Source organism: Peromyscus californicus, unplaced genomic scaffold, assembly GCF_007827085.1.
Source record: "Peromyscus californicus insignis strain IS unplaced genomic scaffold, ASM782708v3 Scaffold_14__1_contigs__length_90479793_seg_2, whole genome shotgun sequence".
In the NCBI taxonomy this organism is placed as follows: Eukaryota; Metazoa; Chordata; class Mammalia; order Rodentia; family Cricetidae; genus Peromyscus; species Peromyscus californicus.
The window spans coordinates 44132144-44148048 of record NW_026294436.1 but is presented as its reverse complement, the minus strand read 5'-3'; the positions used below and the strand labels follow the sequence as shown (position 1 = coordinate 44148048).

Below are 15905 nucleotides of genomic sequence, written 5' to 3'. Positions count from 1 at the left end.
GATAAACAGTTCATACACATCCAGACATTAGCATGCTCTTCATCCTGACAGAGGCTCCACTTTACCTGGGAGTATTTTATAAGTGACACTTTCGTTTGTTTCTTACTCAGAGAAGAAACTTGCCAAAGCCAATACATCTAAGTGGATGATACTGCTGATTCTATTTCTTGTCTGGGACAGGACATCTGGAGGTCTGATATTACACAGCACAGAGTAACTATGATCAGCTGTGAACTGGTCACAGCTGAAGTCTGCCCACTCTCCTTTTAGGGTATTGGCTTGAGAAGTTAGGTCTGCAGTTTGTTAAAATCAAAACTAGTGTGGAGTTTGAAACTGCTGATATTCTTTGGGGTGGGGTGAGGTGGAAGACTGTGTTTCTTAAAGTAGCCTAGATCTTCCCTTCTCCACCTTTAAAATGCATGGGGATAGCTCGGAGAACTTTAGGTTCTTATTGAGTCAATCTGGAATATATCTTTGTCTTTATTACTAACAAGCTCCCAGATTCTAATTGTAATACTGCTGTTCTAGGTACCACACTGTGGGCAGTCAAGACCCAGAGTATTCTGAAGAGAGAGTCTAGTTTATGTAATTCAGTTTGGAAACTGAGCATGTATCATGCAAAAAACTTAACCAATTAATACTTTGGGCTACTTATCTGTAATAGAAACAATGTGGTTTCCTTCCTCGCTGACATTTCTTAGGTTAAAGGCAAATACACAAGTGAGGAATTAGTTCCTTTCTCTGCTCCTTTGCAGGACTACAGGCACCTCTATACTGCAATATGGGCATTAGCGTCAGGTCATCACAATACACTGGTCAGTGTGATGACACCAAGCAAATCAGTAGAATTTCTAATGGTAGCTCAGCTATAAAATAAATATTCACACATCCACTGAACAAAAACCTATTGACACCTACTATGAGCCAGACTGGGTACTGAAGATATCATGGTAAATAAGGCCCAGGTAGGAGTAAACAGGCATAACAGAAGCAAGTATAATAATAAACAAATAGAAAAAAAAGCAAGATAATTACAGAGCATGTGCTCTGGGAAGGCAGCAAGGACACTGGTTCTTAAGGTGACAGAGGGCTCTCTTGGTGATAAAAATTCTTCCTAGATAGGAAGGAAGAGATGGATCCAGGTAAAAGAAGAGCACTGCAATCAGGAAGAATGGCTTCTAAGTCCCCGTGGCAGGGATGAGCTTATGCTGTACTTGTAATCCTCATCCAAGTCCCCGTGGCAGGGATGAGCTTATGCTGTACTTGTAATCCTCATCCAAGTCCCCGTGGCAGGGATGAGCTTATGCTGTACTTGTAATCCTCATCCAAGTCCCCGTGGCAAGGATGAGCTTATGCTGTACTTGTAATCCTCATCCCAGAACAGACAGAGTGCATTTAAAAACGTAACTGCGGTGGTGAATGGTATCCAAGAAAATGGAGTCGTGTAATACAGGACCTTGCAGGCTAACATGAAGTATTTGGACTTTAATGAATTTAAATATTTTTGTTTTGTAGCCAAAAACAAATGAAATGCTCTACACAGGGAATGATACAATGTGATTTATTCATTTTTATGGAAATTTCCTCTAATTAGTACTTGCTGACCGGGTATGAAAGGGTACAGAAAAGTGGAACGTCATCTAGCTGGAAAGTAAGAGAGTGGCGTTATACAAGAACAGCTTTGGGGTTACAGAGATGCTGAGGTACTGGGACAAGCTCCAGGAATACCTGCAAGGAGGAACTCACAGGGCTTGCTGATGAATTGTGTGAGACCAGATGGGGTTGGGAAAAGGATAAGATTGAGAGAGTGTAACCAATGATGTCTCCTATGTTTCAAGTTGGAGCACCAAAGTAGATGGTGATGTCATTCATTGTGCTGAGGATATCTGAGGGGGAGTACGTGCAGAAATGTGGAAACCAAGAACTAAGGATTAAGAGTCTATACCATGTACAAAGACCACATGTCTAGTTCTTCACCCCTCAATACCTTTTATTGTTAATGTTATTATTCCTGAGGGACTTCCCTCTGTAGACACCAAATGCCCTCGATTGGCAAAGACATTACAGTTCTCTTGGATCCAGAAACCATACTCTTATTTTTCTCTAAGGGAACATAAATATGACTTTTGAAAAGCCTTCAGTGGTGATAGAAAAATGGGGTAGACTCGTGTGTGCCTCGAGCAACATCAATCAAACGTGCAGCCAAGTTTTGATTACAAGCTCTTTATTTCTGGCACGGATGTAAGGAGGAGAAAAGGCACAGCTGGGTTTTCAACAGTAGGTGGGTACCACAAGCTCTGGAAATTGGGAAGAGGCACCTTTCAACTTGGAAATTGTGGCGATTTGTCTGGAGAAGTTAGAAAGAAAATAAATACAAACCTTAGCCTAACCCCAGCTCCTCATGATGTCATTTACAAAGTAAGGGATAGAGAGCAAGATCATCCGGCTAGTAACCCTTGCCAAAAAGCTGGGTTCTCAGCCGAGACCAGATGGGAGGGCTGCAGGCTTCTTAGGTGGATGATCTTACTCTCTTTTTTCCAGAATCTATGGCTTACTTTTACTAGCATGAGATAGAGAAGAAATTGTAGGCATTTGCCAACCTCCTTAAATATAAAAAAGGCAGATTTTTAAAATATAGAGTTCAGGTTCAGACATCTAGTTCAATGATAGAGTAATTGCTTAACATACAGAAGGCTCCAGGTTTGATCCAAAGCACTGTAGGAACAAAGGAACAGAAGCAAAGAGGGAAAGCAGAGAGAGAAGGAAGATGATGTCTTAGGCCAGGAGATTTGGTTCAGTAGGCTGGATAATCTAGGTTTTCAAAAGAACTCTTACTTGATTGTGATAAGTTGCTCTACAAATTTCATCTGAAACCCATTTGTTCAATGGTCGGGGTGTTGTATTCTATCTTGAAAACTTCAGGATCTACTCTGGCTTTAGTGGGTAACTTCTTTATTATATGATATTGTGAAAGTCATCTACTTGGTCACTAGTATTAGTTTCCTATAAAAGGCAACACCTTTACCTTCTTTAACCCACTGTGATGAAGAAAAAACAGAGTGGATAGATTTGAGAAGAATGTGTTATGCAAAAGGAAGTGGAATGAGCTTTCAAAGAAGCCTTGTACTATGTCTTGGGAAGCATCTGTCTGTATGGTTTAGTTCAATGTCTACTGCCATTATTCCTTGAAATGCAAATCCATTCATACCATGACTTCAAAGAGTTTCTTGGTTCCTGGTTTACACATACTGTCTGAAGGAAGTGGGCCATTAGGAATAAAGCTATTTTTTTTTCAGGAATAATCCTATAAGAGTGAGAGGTCAGTCTGAGACATCCCCAAATCAGGAGATACTCAGCAGCAGCTATCACAAGTGGGAGATCCAGATCATGCTACAGATATGCCTCAGTCTTGGGAATTGCAGTAATAGTACTGTAGACTGAGTGGCTCAAATAACTGGCATTCATGCCTCCCAGTTCTTGATGAGAACATTGGTAGATGTCTTCTCTGAAAACATGCTTCCCAGTGTGCAAATGCTCTCCTTTCTGCTGTGTCCTCATAGAAAAGAGTGTAGACAAGGCAGGCAAGCTTTTGTGCCCCTTTATCTAAAGGCACTAGTCCCATCATGAGGGTACCATCTTATGACTTAATTATCCCTCCAATATCTTCCCTCCTAACACAATCACAATGAGGATTAAAATTTTACTTCAAACTGGGGAGTCGGAGAAGGAACAATCATTTTTGTCCACAATAGTAACTGAATAAAGTAGAGTAGGTGGAATGTTTTAAGCTTCAGTCTCCCTCAGAAAGGCCTTAGAAAGAAGCCAAGTTTCACGGAACTAGAACTAATCCAAGGCATTCTTATTTTCTGATATAATCATGGTGTCTTTGGAATGTAGCAAATGGCCAGAAGAGTCCCATGGCACACAAGCTCCTTACCATGACTGTGAAGACTCAGGCCATTAACTGTGAGTCCACACATAAGCATGGTCAGCAGATCGAAGCACCCCCACACTACTGGGTACAGGAGAACCTGTTCAATGCTCTGAAAGTAGTCTGAAGGTGAGGTATAAACAGTATCATCTGGTGTAGAGGTACAGGACCTGAAAAACAAACAAACAAAAACCCAGGAGATGGTTGTTGTAATGGTTCACTTCTGTGGTCTACTTGGTTGGATTAAGAAACTCATGAACTATGAACCAATAGCTGAGGAGCCCCATGGAACTGGATCAGGCCCTCTGGATAAGTGAGACAGTCAATGAGCTTGAACTGTTTGGGAGGCCTCCAGGCAGTGGGACCGGGACCTGTCCTTAGTGCATGAGTTGGCTTTTTGGAGCCTGGGGCCTATGCTGGGACACTTTGCTCAGCCTGGGTGAAGGGAGGCTGGGACTGGACCTACCTGGACTGAATCTACCAGGCTGAGCTGAATACCCAGGGGAGTCCTTGCCCTGGAGGAGGTGGGAATGGGAGATGGATTGGGAGGAGGGAGGAGGGAGCAGGAGGAAGGAGGACAGGGGAATCCATAGCTGATATGTAAAATTAAATTAATTATAAAATTTAAAAAATAATAAAAAATAAAATAAAACTTTGTCATAATCAAGAAAATAATAAAACTTTATAAACTTCAAAAAAATACTGAAACCACCTGTCAACTTAGGAATAAATATACCTCAAAGATACAAATGAAAAAAAAAAGAAACACATAAGGCATTCATGAGGCACAGCTTTGCAAATATCTATGCGTATTTCCAGAGAAGTTTAACTGAGGAAAGGGCTGAGGGAAAAACACTCCTTGATGTGAATGGCACCATCCCATGGGATGGAGACTGGGATTGAAGAGAAAGAGGAAAAGAAAAAGCCAGCAGCATTGCATTCCTCTACTTACTGATCTTTGGCAATGTATGTGCCATGAACAGTGTTGGTCCCATGTCCACACCTTCCCTGCCATGACAGACTATATTCCTTTGAACTGGGAGTCAGATTCTTTCTCTTTTAGGTTTCTCTTTGTCAGATGCTTGGTCACAGCAATGAGAAAAGGAATAAATACAGCCATGTAAAATCATCTGCTTTCCAAAGGAAAAGAAACACATGGAAGGAGAATTCACAAGACCAGGAGAAGTGTAGGAAAGGACTGTTAGGAAAGGACCCCAGTTGCCTAGGAAACGAGGATGCTCCCAGCCTCCGCTCAGGCATGCCCAGTCCAGCGACCTCACTCTCTACTGTGCTTCTTCTCTTGCTCCTATACATCAGCCCCCATCTCTTATTGATGCTGATTTGCAGTACAGGTTCTGTTACAGTGTAAGGCTACAACCCCAAACACCCCAACTCACTCTTCCCAATCCAAGTTGAATCTGTCTGCTCTCACCTCTGAGGTTATTAAACTGGCAAGGAAACACATGAACTCTACATTCTTGAATGATTCCTCACTCTGGGCAAGGGAAGGGGAGACTGTTTCCATGGCCGAAGTATTTCAACCAATTCAGAGAAAAATACCACATGAAGTAAAAATATTATCATCCTGGCCAAGCAAGGGTTTTCCTTTGCAACCATGCTGACAGGCAAGGATTGTACAGCTTTACCTCCCTGGTGTCAGTGATGTTGCTGGATCTCTCCATTTGGGAAATGTCAGTTCACCAGAGCTATGGAAAGGGTCTCAACTGTGGAAGGGAGGGGAGAAATCCACTGGGGGATTTAAAATCTACAGAGCAAAGGAAGAGTAAAACACTGAACTTAAGGCAGATTTCAAAGGAGCCTCATTACAGTAAAATGAAAAGCAAACACTTTGCTAGAAAACAATTTTGGAAGCCATCTTTAAGTAGCGTGTTTGTGGGGAAGAATCCGTGGATTAAATAATACATAGCATGCTCTTTCATTTGCATAGAGTTCCACAAGGAACACAGCTAACCTGTGCTAGTAAGATCCTTGTGCAGAATGCAACCTTCTAAGGAGATAGCATTAAAATACATTATTCAAATTGTTTGAAAGCAAGTGCATCCTTTGACGTAAGATCCTGGGACAGGAGCTTGACATCACTGTGTGTCCCTTTATCTATAAAGTGGGGGATAAAAGCACAATTTTATTCTGAGAGTTAAGATAAGTTAGTTGATTTGTTATATGTCTTGCAATGTCACTGCTGTTGTTCATTGCAACTCAGTAATTTAAAAATCAAGTATTTATTTAGTTCCAAATATAGGCTAAATACTGCTTCCTAAAAACTGAAAACAAGAAAATGACATAACTGTTGCCTTCTGTACATTTCCAACCCAGTGGGGAAAACTGATTTTTGCATATACCAGGGTGATCCATGTTTCTCTGATAGAAAATGGAAGAATATTGCAAGCACACAGAAGGCACTTTATGATTATTGGTTAAAAGAATACACGAAATGCACGAAATGGTGCACATATCTTAATATTAAAGTGACATCATGTCATTAGAGAATGTCATTTTAATGTTCTGGGCATGTAGCGCAAGCCTGTAACCCCAGGCAGTTGGGAAGTGTTGGTAAGATGACCCAGGAGTTCAGGGTCACCCTCAGATGCTCAAAGGCCAGCTTGGATTACATGAGACCCTGTCTCAAAACATACTCATCACACACACACACACACACACACACACACACACACACACACACACACACACACAATCATAAAAGAAAGAAAGCTGATGGTAATTTAAAGCCACCATCTACACAGTGGAGAGAGCCAGGGGCCAAAGGATTATTTCTATTTTGAATTACAAGCTTATCTGTAACCATGAGTTTTGTGAATCAGAAGTGGGTATGCTGAACCAGCCAAGCTGGAAAGCACCTTCTGATTGTAGTGAGTCAGAGGGGAGTGGAATGGAATCTGCAGTAACAAGAACTCTGGTGCTTTGATTCCTGTCCATCTCAAGCACAGGCTCTGGTCAGGGGCCATGTCTGGGCATGAGATGGAGGGGCAGTTCTTCCAGGACAGTATTGAGTCATATCTGCTCATGGATTTGATGAAAGGTATGAACCCATTCCAAGGAAAAATGAACTTGTAAACAAACAAAGCAGCTGTAGTGATCTCAGGGAAGAGACTGTCCTTTGAAGGTCAGGTGAATCTCTGTTTTAGAACAGTGCATTGCTGAACTCTGTTTCCTCAAGGAAGCAATGAGTACCAACAAATTCAGCAAACATATCACTACAGAACAGGTGATCTTCAAGTTATATCTGATTCATCCCCGGAGTGTATGACAACTCTGCTGTACTCTGAAGTAGATGGTATCTCTCATGGGGCTTAGACATGAGACTTTGCCCATAAATAGTCTAGTTGCTATGCTATTTATCAACTCTCTTGGGAGTAGTAAGTCAAACATACAAGACCTCCTACCACTGTTAATCTATAAACACCACTAGCTTTAATTTAATAACCCACAATGGGACATTTGGCTAAATAGAACCAATTGTCCTGCCCTTTTTATTTCATGTATGTGTATGTGTCTGTGTGTATTGTCCTGTACATATGACATGGCATGTGTGGGGGTCAGTTCTCTCCTTCCACCATGTATGTTCCAGGCATTCAAGTCAGGCTTGGCACCTTTACCCCCTGAGCTATGCTGTCACTGGCCTCCTTTGCTAATTTTTATCATATGTTTCTGAGGATCCTGTCTTCTCTGATGGCCTGTTTGGTTCCATGTCTCATTAGTAAGTTCCTGAAGATACAATGCCTGGATGATGGAACCTGGGAACAAAGGAGCTGCATCCCCGTGGTGTGTGAGCCTCCTTCTCCTGTGTTTGAAGGCATGTATGAATGTACAGATGGCTTCAAGTTGGACAGCCAATGTGTGCTCAACTGTAACCAGGAAATGGAAAGGGTAAGGTAGACCTTGTGAACTTCATTGGGATGAGACTGTGTGCTCTCAGCTGCATGATCATGGCCATGACATGAATGCTGGGAAGAAGTAAACAGAAAGAAATCTAGCAGGCAGGTCCTTACGCAGCTGGCTTCTAATGAGAGGCACTGAGATTATTCCATAGGGAGTTAATGTTTTAGAGCATTCCCTTCCAAATTCAATTTTCTTTGAGATGAGGAGAAGAAACTAGTGAGAAGGGTACTGGGTACCGGGGTACATTTCAAGCTCGTCTCAGATCCTGATTTGGCAATGCAGTCAGCTCTCATGAGTGCATTGACCTAATGAGCAGGAATGCAGGAGTTGTGATTTCTTTTATAGCAGAACGAAGTCCCAAACAAAAACACAAGTTGTTCAGCAAAGCTTATTAAAGTGTTGTTGGACTATTACCCTCCCCAGGATTCTGGCACAAGTCTGAACTGAAAACCACAGTCTTATCATGGTTGTATGACTAAACACAGTTTTGTTTTAGACACTTTTCAAGTATCACAGACACATACATGAGACAGGAAGTCGAGTAGACTTTGGAGGCAAAGATCAATGGCCTTCACTGCTCCCTTGGCATGACTTTAACACAAGGTAATAGGGCAGAACAGATGTGAGAAGAATAGGCCACAAAATGAGGTCTGAAGACATCAGATGTGCCTGTGTGAACTGGCTAGTTAAGAAAGCATGGAGTTTGCCTGACAAAGGCAGAATTATTGATAGATCTGTATTTCTCCCCTTGGGGTTTATAGGTATTAATTTTCTCTGTGTTCCATCCAGGTAGAGTATACATTGATTAATGGTAGTGGGGGCCGTGGTGAACTAAGAGTTTTACCAGGCAGCAGACATGTGGAGAAAGGGAACAGACTTCAAATAGGATTAAAACAGTGATAATATGTGCATTTCAGTAGAGAGGCAAAAACATACCTTTAGGAAAATTATTAATTACTTTCACTACATAAAACCCACCTTGAAAAAAATTCAGTATTTGCCACAAGCAACACTGGTGTGATTATGTGCACGAATCAGTGTAAAACAACACCATCTGTGGATATTTTCTCAAAATAGCACAGAATATGTGGCTCTGGTCAGTACTTTATTATATTCTCATTGCTATAGGAGAATACAATGGTTAAAGGTTTCATGAATGGGGAAATTGTTCATGATTCCTTCACATGGAAACAGCAAGACATTTTCTTGGGTTGTCCCTGGATGTTTCACTCATCCTTCCTTTATTCCTTCCTCCATTCCTTCTTTTTCTTCTCTTCTTCCTTCTCCACCTTCTTTTGCCATTTGAACTCTGCATATTATTTTAATCATTGTTTAGTCCAAGTTCCAGCAGTTAAAGGGTATTGTCAGTAATCAAACCACTTTCCCCCTTACAATGAAATTAACAAAATAACAATAGCGGTGTTCTTTATCTTTGAAATTCTAGACTCCCATCATCTGCACTAAAGAGGGTCTATGGACCCAGGAATTCAAGTTGTGTGAAAACCTGCAAGGGGAATGCCCGCCACCCCCTTCAGAGCTGAATTCTGTGGAGTACAAGTGTGGACAGGGACATGGGATTGGTAAGCATGGGGCACCTGCTCATGGTACCTCCTTTGCTTTGAGACCCAGAGTGCATGGGTCTGTGGCTGGATTTATAGCTCTAAAAGGAATGAACAGCTGCATCCCACCCCATGGTACTGGGCTCCTACTCTGTTGTGGGAAGGGTTATTTGAGATGGTACTCACTCCTGTTGTTCTTCAGTCTTTCTCTACAGAGGACTGGGTTCCAGAGCCTGTGGGCATGCACTTATTCAAGTAATTGCAGTTAAAGTTGTTTGTGACCAGAGCTGACTTAGAGTAAGGTTGACTCAACTTTGCCCAAATTGGCCCTATGCATCACAGAAAAGATTTATAATGTGAAACCTTATGAGATTGCATCTAAGTTCTGAATTACACAGGCTTGAACATTTTTTAGAAGAGTCTAACCTATCTAATGTAAATGTGCATAATATGAATTAATTGGAAACCTCAGTCATTTCTGAATTGATCCTTCACTATGTTCCAAGTATTATTGTACTATGATGTCTTGTGCTAATCATAGTACAAATAGACATAGATTATCAGTGATCTCAGATGTCTCTTCAATAGTGTTTCATGATCAGATTCTCACCCTCAAAACTTCTGATTTCTACGTAAAATATTATACATATATAGGCTTCTAAAAATAAGATATTATTTGCCGCCAGGTGGTGGTGTCGCACGCCTTTAATCCCAGCACTCGGGAGGCAGAGGCAGGTGGATCTTTGTGAGTTCGAGGCCAGCCTGTTCTACAGAGTGAGTTCAGGAAAGGCACAAAGCTACACAGAGAAACCCTCTCTCAAAAAACTTAAAAAAAAAAGATATTATTTGCCTAAAGACACAGACATAGACAATGAGAAATGAAAAGAAAGCTAGAGACTACATAATTTATAGGAAAGAGAACCCCAAGAATGAGTTTTATCTGACTAGGCTTTGAGGAGGCACTTGGGTCTCCCATGTAAACAAACAGAGCAAGATTTTCCTTCGAGAGACCAAAATCTCTGCTTCTTATTTTGGCCATTTCCTCCTTTACTCAAATAAGTTTCTTGGTTGTGCATGTAATGACCTTCAGCATGCCAGCTGACAGGATAGGTTAGGCCCTGAGGTAATATAATAACATCTGCATTTCCTCAACCCCAGTTATTAAGGCTACAAGGTAACAGGTGCTATCAGTATGTTATTGGGAGACCAGAATGATATTAAATATACTTAAATGGCATCTATCAATCAATATAGAATTTGATTAGCTGGAGCCCTAATTTGGGGATGTGGCTGTCTGCTAAACCAGAATTCATCATTTAATTGTTGAATGACTCAGTGATATATCAATTCTTGAGGAGAGAATGTAATGGACCAGGCAGCAGAGGTGGCACATGGAGGAAGGGAGAGGGAGAGAGTTAGTTTGCCACAGTGGTTCTTGATCACCTTACATAACAGTGTCCCTACAGGTACTCAAGAGGTGGAAGGCAGCCCTGCCTATAACTACCATGGTGTTATAGTTTCTAGTGTAGACTACTTAGTGTAAATTAAACAAGCATTGAAAAAGAGTGTGATCTGGGAAGTCCATGTCTCTGCTATAAATTTCCATTCCTTCAGGTGCAGTGTGTTACCCGTCATGTGTCGTCCCCCCTAGTGATCCTGTGACGCTACCGGAGAATGTGACTGCTGACACTTTGGAGCACTGGATGGAACCTGTCAAAGTCCAGGTGAGGAAAGGGTCAGTTTTGTGTGTTGTAGATGCAAGGCTGCCAACCAAGACTCAACTGGCAGGACATCTCCTGGAGGAATTTTAGAGGCTCTCCAAATATCCTGCTACCAAACGTCCCTGTGAATGATTCCCATGATCAAGGACAAGCTATTAAATAAGAAAATGAGAAAAGTGGCTAGAAAAAAAAATTAAGAGGGAAGATAGGAAGAAGGCTCAGAGGCATAAGCAACAGGGAAGAAAATGAATAATGTAACAAGACAGGAAACGTTAGGATAAACCGAGGAAGCATGACAATAAAAGAAGGAAGAAGGAAGGCCACAGAGTAAAGGTCCAAGTGAACTGCACACAGGGAGAAGGTGGATAGTTGACAGGGTGAGAACAGGTTTCACGCTCCCGTGCCCCCCTCTTTCTAAACCCTGAAATTCTTCCCCTGGGCCCTCTGCTCTTTGAACTCATCAGCAACGTTGGTTATACCTCTGGCCTCTTCTCTGGGAACTCCATTTACTTTCTCTCCCACTCGAAACTGGTCCTCCCTTGACATCACTGCTGTCCAGAAGGCTCAGCGGTCTCCATTTCCCTCACCGCTCATATCTTAGTGTCCGTGTGAGGGAGAGCCGTCCTCCTCTCTCCTCAGCCTCTTTTCTCCCTAGACCCTCCCACACTAGAGACTGATGCCAACAGAATAAAATAGTCACCATCTTCATGGCCACTATCCTCTGAGCCTGAGCTTGCACGTTCCTCCTAGGTGCTCCAGATGACATCCCCATTAGAATGCTCATCCATTTCTGCACCCCTCATCCGATTCTTCTAAAACCCGTACCCTCGGAGCTATATCCTCTTTTCTCCAAGGATCATGTTCACCCTCCTGACTCTGTCTCTCATATACATTTCTTAGATCACTGCCTTGTCAACTGTGGCCTCCTCTGGCCTATCTTCCGAGGCCATAATGATCTGCGTCTCAGGACCTTGGCCCAGGTGGTTCCTTCTGCCCACAATGTTCACCTTCACATCTGCATTGTTTCCATCTCTACTTCTTTCCCAAGTAGACTCAAATGTTATGAAGGCCCTCTTTGGCCATTATGTCTGAAATTTTAGCTCATTTTTCTGGTATATTCCTTTTTTATTTTTTTCTCCTTGGAAATTAATAGCAGACATTATATATTTTTACATATATATTTCTATAATTGGAATAAACTGAGAGATAATATCTTTTTTGTTCATTGTTATATACTTAGGTTCTCAAAGGTGACTTTATAGGCTTAGGTGTCTAGGAAGTACTAAGTGTTCAATTGTTATTTGTAAAATGAATAAAAGAAACCAAAAGAAAAATCAAGAGTTGAATGGAGAATATTTTGTTGTGAGTTGTAGTTTCTTAGAATGAGAGTGGAATGGGATACAGCTGCTTTATTAGACTGTTCAATCAAATCCTTGTAAGCTTCTTTCTAGAAATTCACTAAAACATGGATTCTGGATCTATACATTTTGTTCATAAATCATTCTTAACTTTCTTCTCTACCTCACTGGCTTGGGCCCTGATGTGGTATTTACTGTTAATTTTAATAGATTACCTGATGTGGTATTTACTGTTAGGTTTACTACTAGATTGCTATTTGCTTTTGGCTTTATTTTGATGTGAAAGATGCTCGTTTGGAGTTCAGAAACATTGTATAATGCAGTGTGAGGAATGGTTTGGCTAATGGCAGAAGTTCTTTGGGAATGCCTGAGAGGTAGCAACTAACCTGTCTACCCAGCAATCTGGTGTCCCTGTCCTCCAGAAGAATCCAGGACACTATTACAGAGACAGACTCTTTGCAGAGCAGGGGACCATTTGCTCTGTCTTGTTGAAGCCTCCCTTTCTTCATCTGTGCTTTAGGTGGATCGTTGTTTACTTACAGTGGTCCAATCATTTTGTTCATATTTGTGTGCCCAATGCCCTGTTCAGTGCCTGGTGCTCTTAAGCATCTTAACAATATTGGTTGTATGAGTAAAGAATTGTTAGAATAGCACTTTCTTCTTTGTAACAGGTGTGATAGCTTATATTTGAATAATACCTTGTCTCCAAACTCCTGTGTGTGTTCACTGCTACACACACACACACACACACACACACACACACACACACACACACACACATATATATATAATTCAGATTATATATATCTATGTAACTACATATATGTAATTATATATGTAAATATGTTTCTATATATAATTTGAATCTCATCACAAATGAATAAGCTTAGAAAGACTTTATTATCTCTACTTTACATATACATAGGCATTGCTAGATAATCTGTCCAAAATTTCACAGTTGTCAAGAAATGAAGTGAAGAAAATGTTTAAGCAATGTTCTTTTTTATTTTATTTTATTTTTTCAAGATAAGGTTCCTCTGTGTGACAGTCCTGGCTATCCTGCAACTCACTCTGTATACCAGGCTTGAATACTTCTCTTGACTCCAAATTGTGTGACAGTATCTGTATTACCATACCCACAACAGTCTTTTTTCCCTCCAGCTGTCTACTTAGGATAGTCTTCCTGTCAAACAGAAAATATGCCATTCTTTTCAATCATGAAAAACACTAATCTCCACATTTCCTTCCCTTTTCATGAAATCTGAAGGAAAATCATTTAAAGAGAGATATTTCCCTTATAACACTACTTTTCTTTGTGTGTGACAGAATTTCGTGTTTTGTTTTGCTTTTAAAGAACAGTGAAATATGCTTTCAGATGTCTATAGTTTATTTATCCTTCTCTAGAGGACCAATTGGTTTTTATTCTTGCAAATGATGGCTGAGATTTAGAACATCATACATTTTATTAGAGAAACAATTTCCTAAGATCTAGATTGCCTGGAGGTTTTGATGAAAATACCTCTAAGAAACAACTGACATAAAGAGAGAGGAAAGTGGTTTGCTCTCAGAGTCTCTGGGCATTCTCCTTTCAGGGTAAGAAAATACTACTTATCTTGCAGTGTTCTTATAAAGTTAAAAAATAATAACACATATGAAACACTCAGCACAGATTCCATCACATAAGTCTTAAGTTTAAGTGATATTTTTATGTATTTAATGTAAATTTTACCCTTTTAAAATCTCCTCCAGCTCTGTAAAAATTGTACCACTTAGCTCCATGGAATAAAAAACATTGTTGTATGGTTTGCTTGTGTGTGTGTGTGTGTGTGTGTGTGTGTGTGTGTGTGTGTGTGTGTGTAGATAAATGTCTGGATCATTTGCTCTTTTTTTTGTCCTTTACAAACTGCACTGAGAGAAGTAGAGAATTAATGCCTGTTTCATATTTCCTGTTGTACCACCTTTGACTAAGGAAGCATTTTCTTAAAAGCTCTTGTGGTGTGGAGAAGGACAAAGTGATAAAACACACACACACACACACACACACACACACACCTGTGCGTGCGTGCGTGCATATGCTATACTGTTTCAGTTTTACAAGAACATGTTTCCTGTAGGAGACAGCAGGTCAGAGTATAAAATTCCCAGGTGCACATTCTGGGTCTTAGATGGGGTGACCAGGTGCACATTCTGGGTCTTTGATGTGGTGACCAGGTGTACATTCTGGGTCTGAGATGAGGTGACCAGGTGTACATTCTGGGTCTTTGACATGGTGACCAGGTGCACATTCTGGGTCTTTGACATGGTGACCAGGTAGTGGGATATGACAATAATGAAAGACAGGGTGCTGTGTGCTGAGGCAGGGTTGGTTCATACCATATTTCATGCCCTGACGCCCAGAAATGGCTCTGTCTGCTGTCTGCTGACATCTAGACTTCACTTCCTGAGAGTCCAGCATCTCTAAGCTGCTGAGAGTGTAGGACACACTTCTCCAGACAAGGGGAATGTTGCCATTTTCAAGTCTCCATGTTTTCTTCTCTTGATTTCTCTCATTTTCTTTCATTTGTCATACTAACCCCAACATCACACTGAGTACAAAGGGTAGACCCCTCACCCTTCATCCAAGTGTCATATCCTCTATGATCATAGAATGAACAGAGTGGTTACAGGAAAGCAAAGAACCTGAGAAATAGAGGGCTCTACCAAGACCCTTCTCAAAGGTTTGTTTATTCTGAAGCCCTGTTTAAGGGTGAGGCTAAGAGTTTATGACTATCTTCATCTGCTCTTTCATGAGAATAGTTTGTGATAGCTTGACTTTAAAATGAGGAAATCCATATTTTAACTTGGAAAGATGTGGTCTTTCAGAAACTCATTTTACAACGAGATTTGTTTTTAACACAATGCAGCAGTTCTTTGCCTGGAACCGAGTTTCCCTAAATTGTATTTGAAAGTGATTTCTTTCAAAGAACGAGGCATCTGCCATCACCTCTCACCCCCCTCCACCATTATTTTATCTCATAAATTCCGGCTTCACCAACTGATCAATGCTTTCCCCTCTGTCTTTAAAGTATGATCATAATTATGAATCAGTCAGGTGCAAGCTCGTGAGACTTCCCCAAGGGATCCATTTGGAAGAACCTGAAGACTATATGCAATCCACATCAGCTCCCCAGCTCAGTGAGGTCAAAGCCTTTCATTTTTATTTTGATATGCTTTCCCAAATTAGTCCTGAAAGGACCGGTGGTTCTTTTAGGAAACAGAATAGTTTAAAGCAAACGAGAAAGAGGGGAAAATGAAGAGGTGCAAGAGCTCTGACCTCTCAGCACATTATCACACCCTCCCTTGTTACTGTCATTCACTCCTTGCTGTTTAATCTAACCCATAAGGATAGTCAATTCTGTTATTTTCGTTCCTTTTGCTA

At 41.0% G+C, this 15905-nt stretch overlaps 1 protein-coding gene across 1 annotated transcript in view; it reads left to right on the top strand.

Moving 5' to 3' along the window:
- Positions 1 to 15905, top strand: part of Pappa2 (pappalysin 2) — a 253241-nt gene that overhangs the window by 183738 nt on the left and 53598 nt on the right. Inside the window, exons 18-20 of the mRNA XM_052737329.1 lie at positions 7669 to 7837; positions 9294 to 9429; positions 11023 to 11132. Coding sequence (XP_052593289.1) covers positions 7669 to 7837; positions 9294 to 9429; positions 11023 to 11132 — 415 coding nt within the window. The remainder of the gene's footprint in view (positions 1 to 7668; positions 7838 to 9293; positions 9430 to 11022; positions 11133 to 15905) is intronic.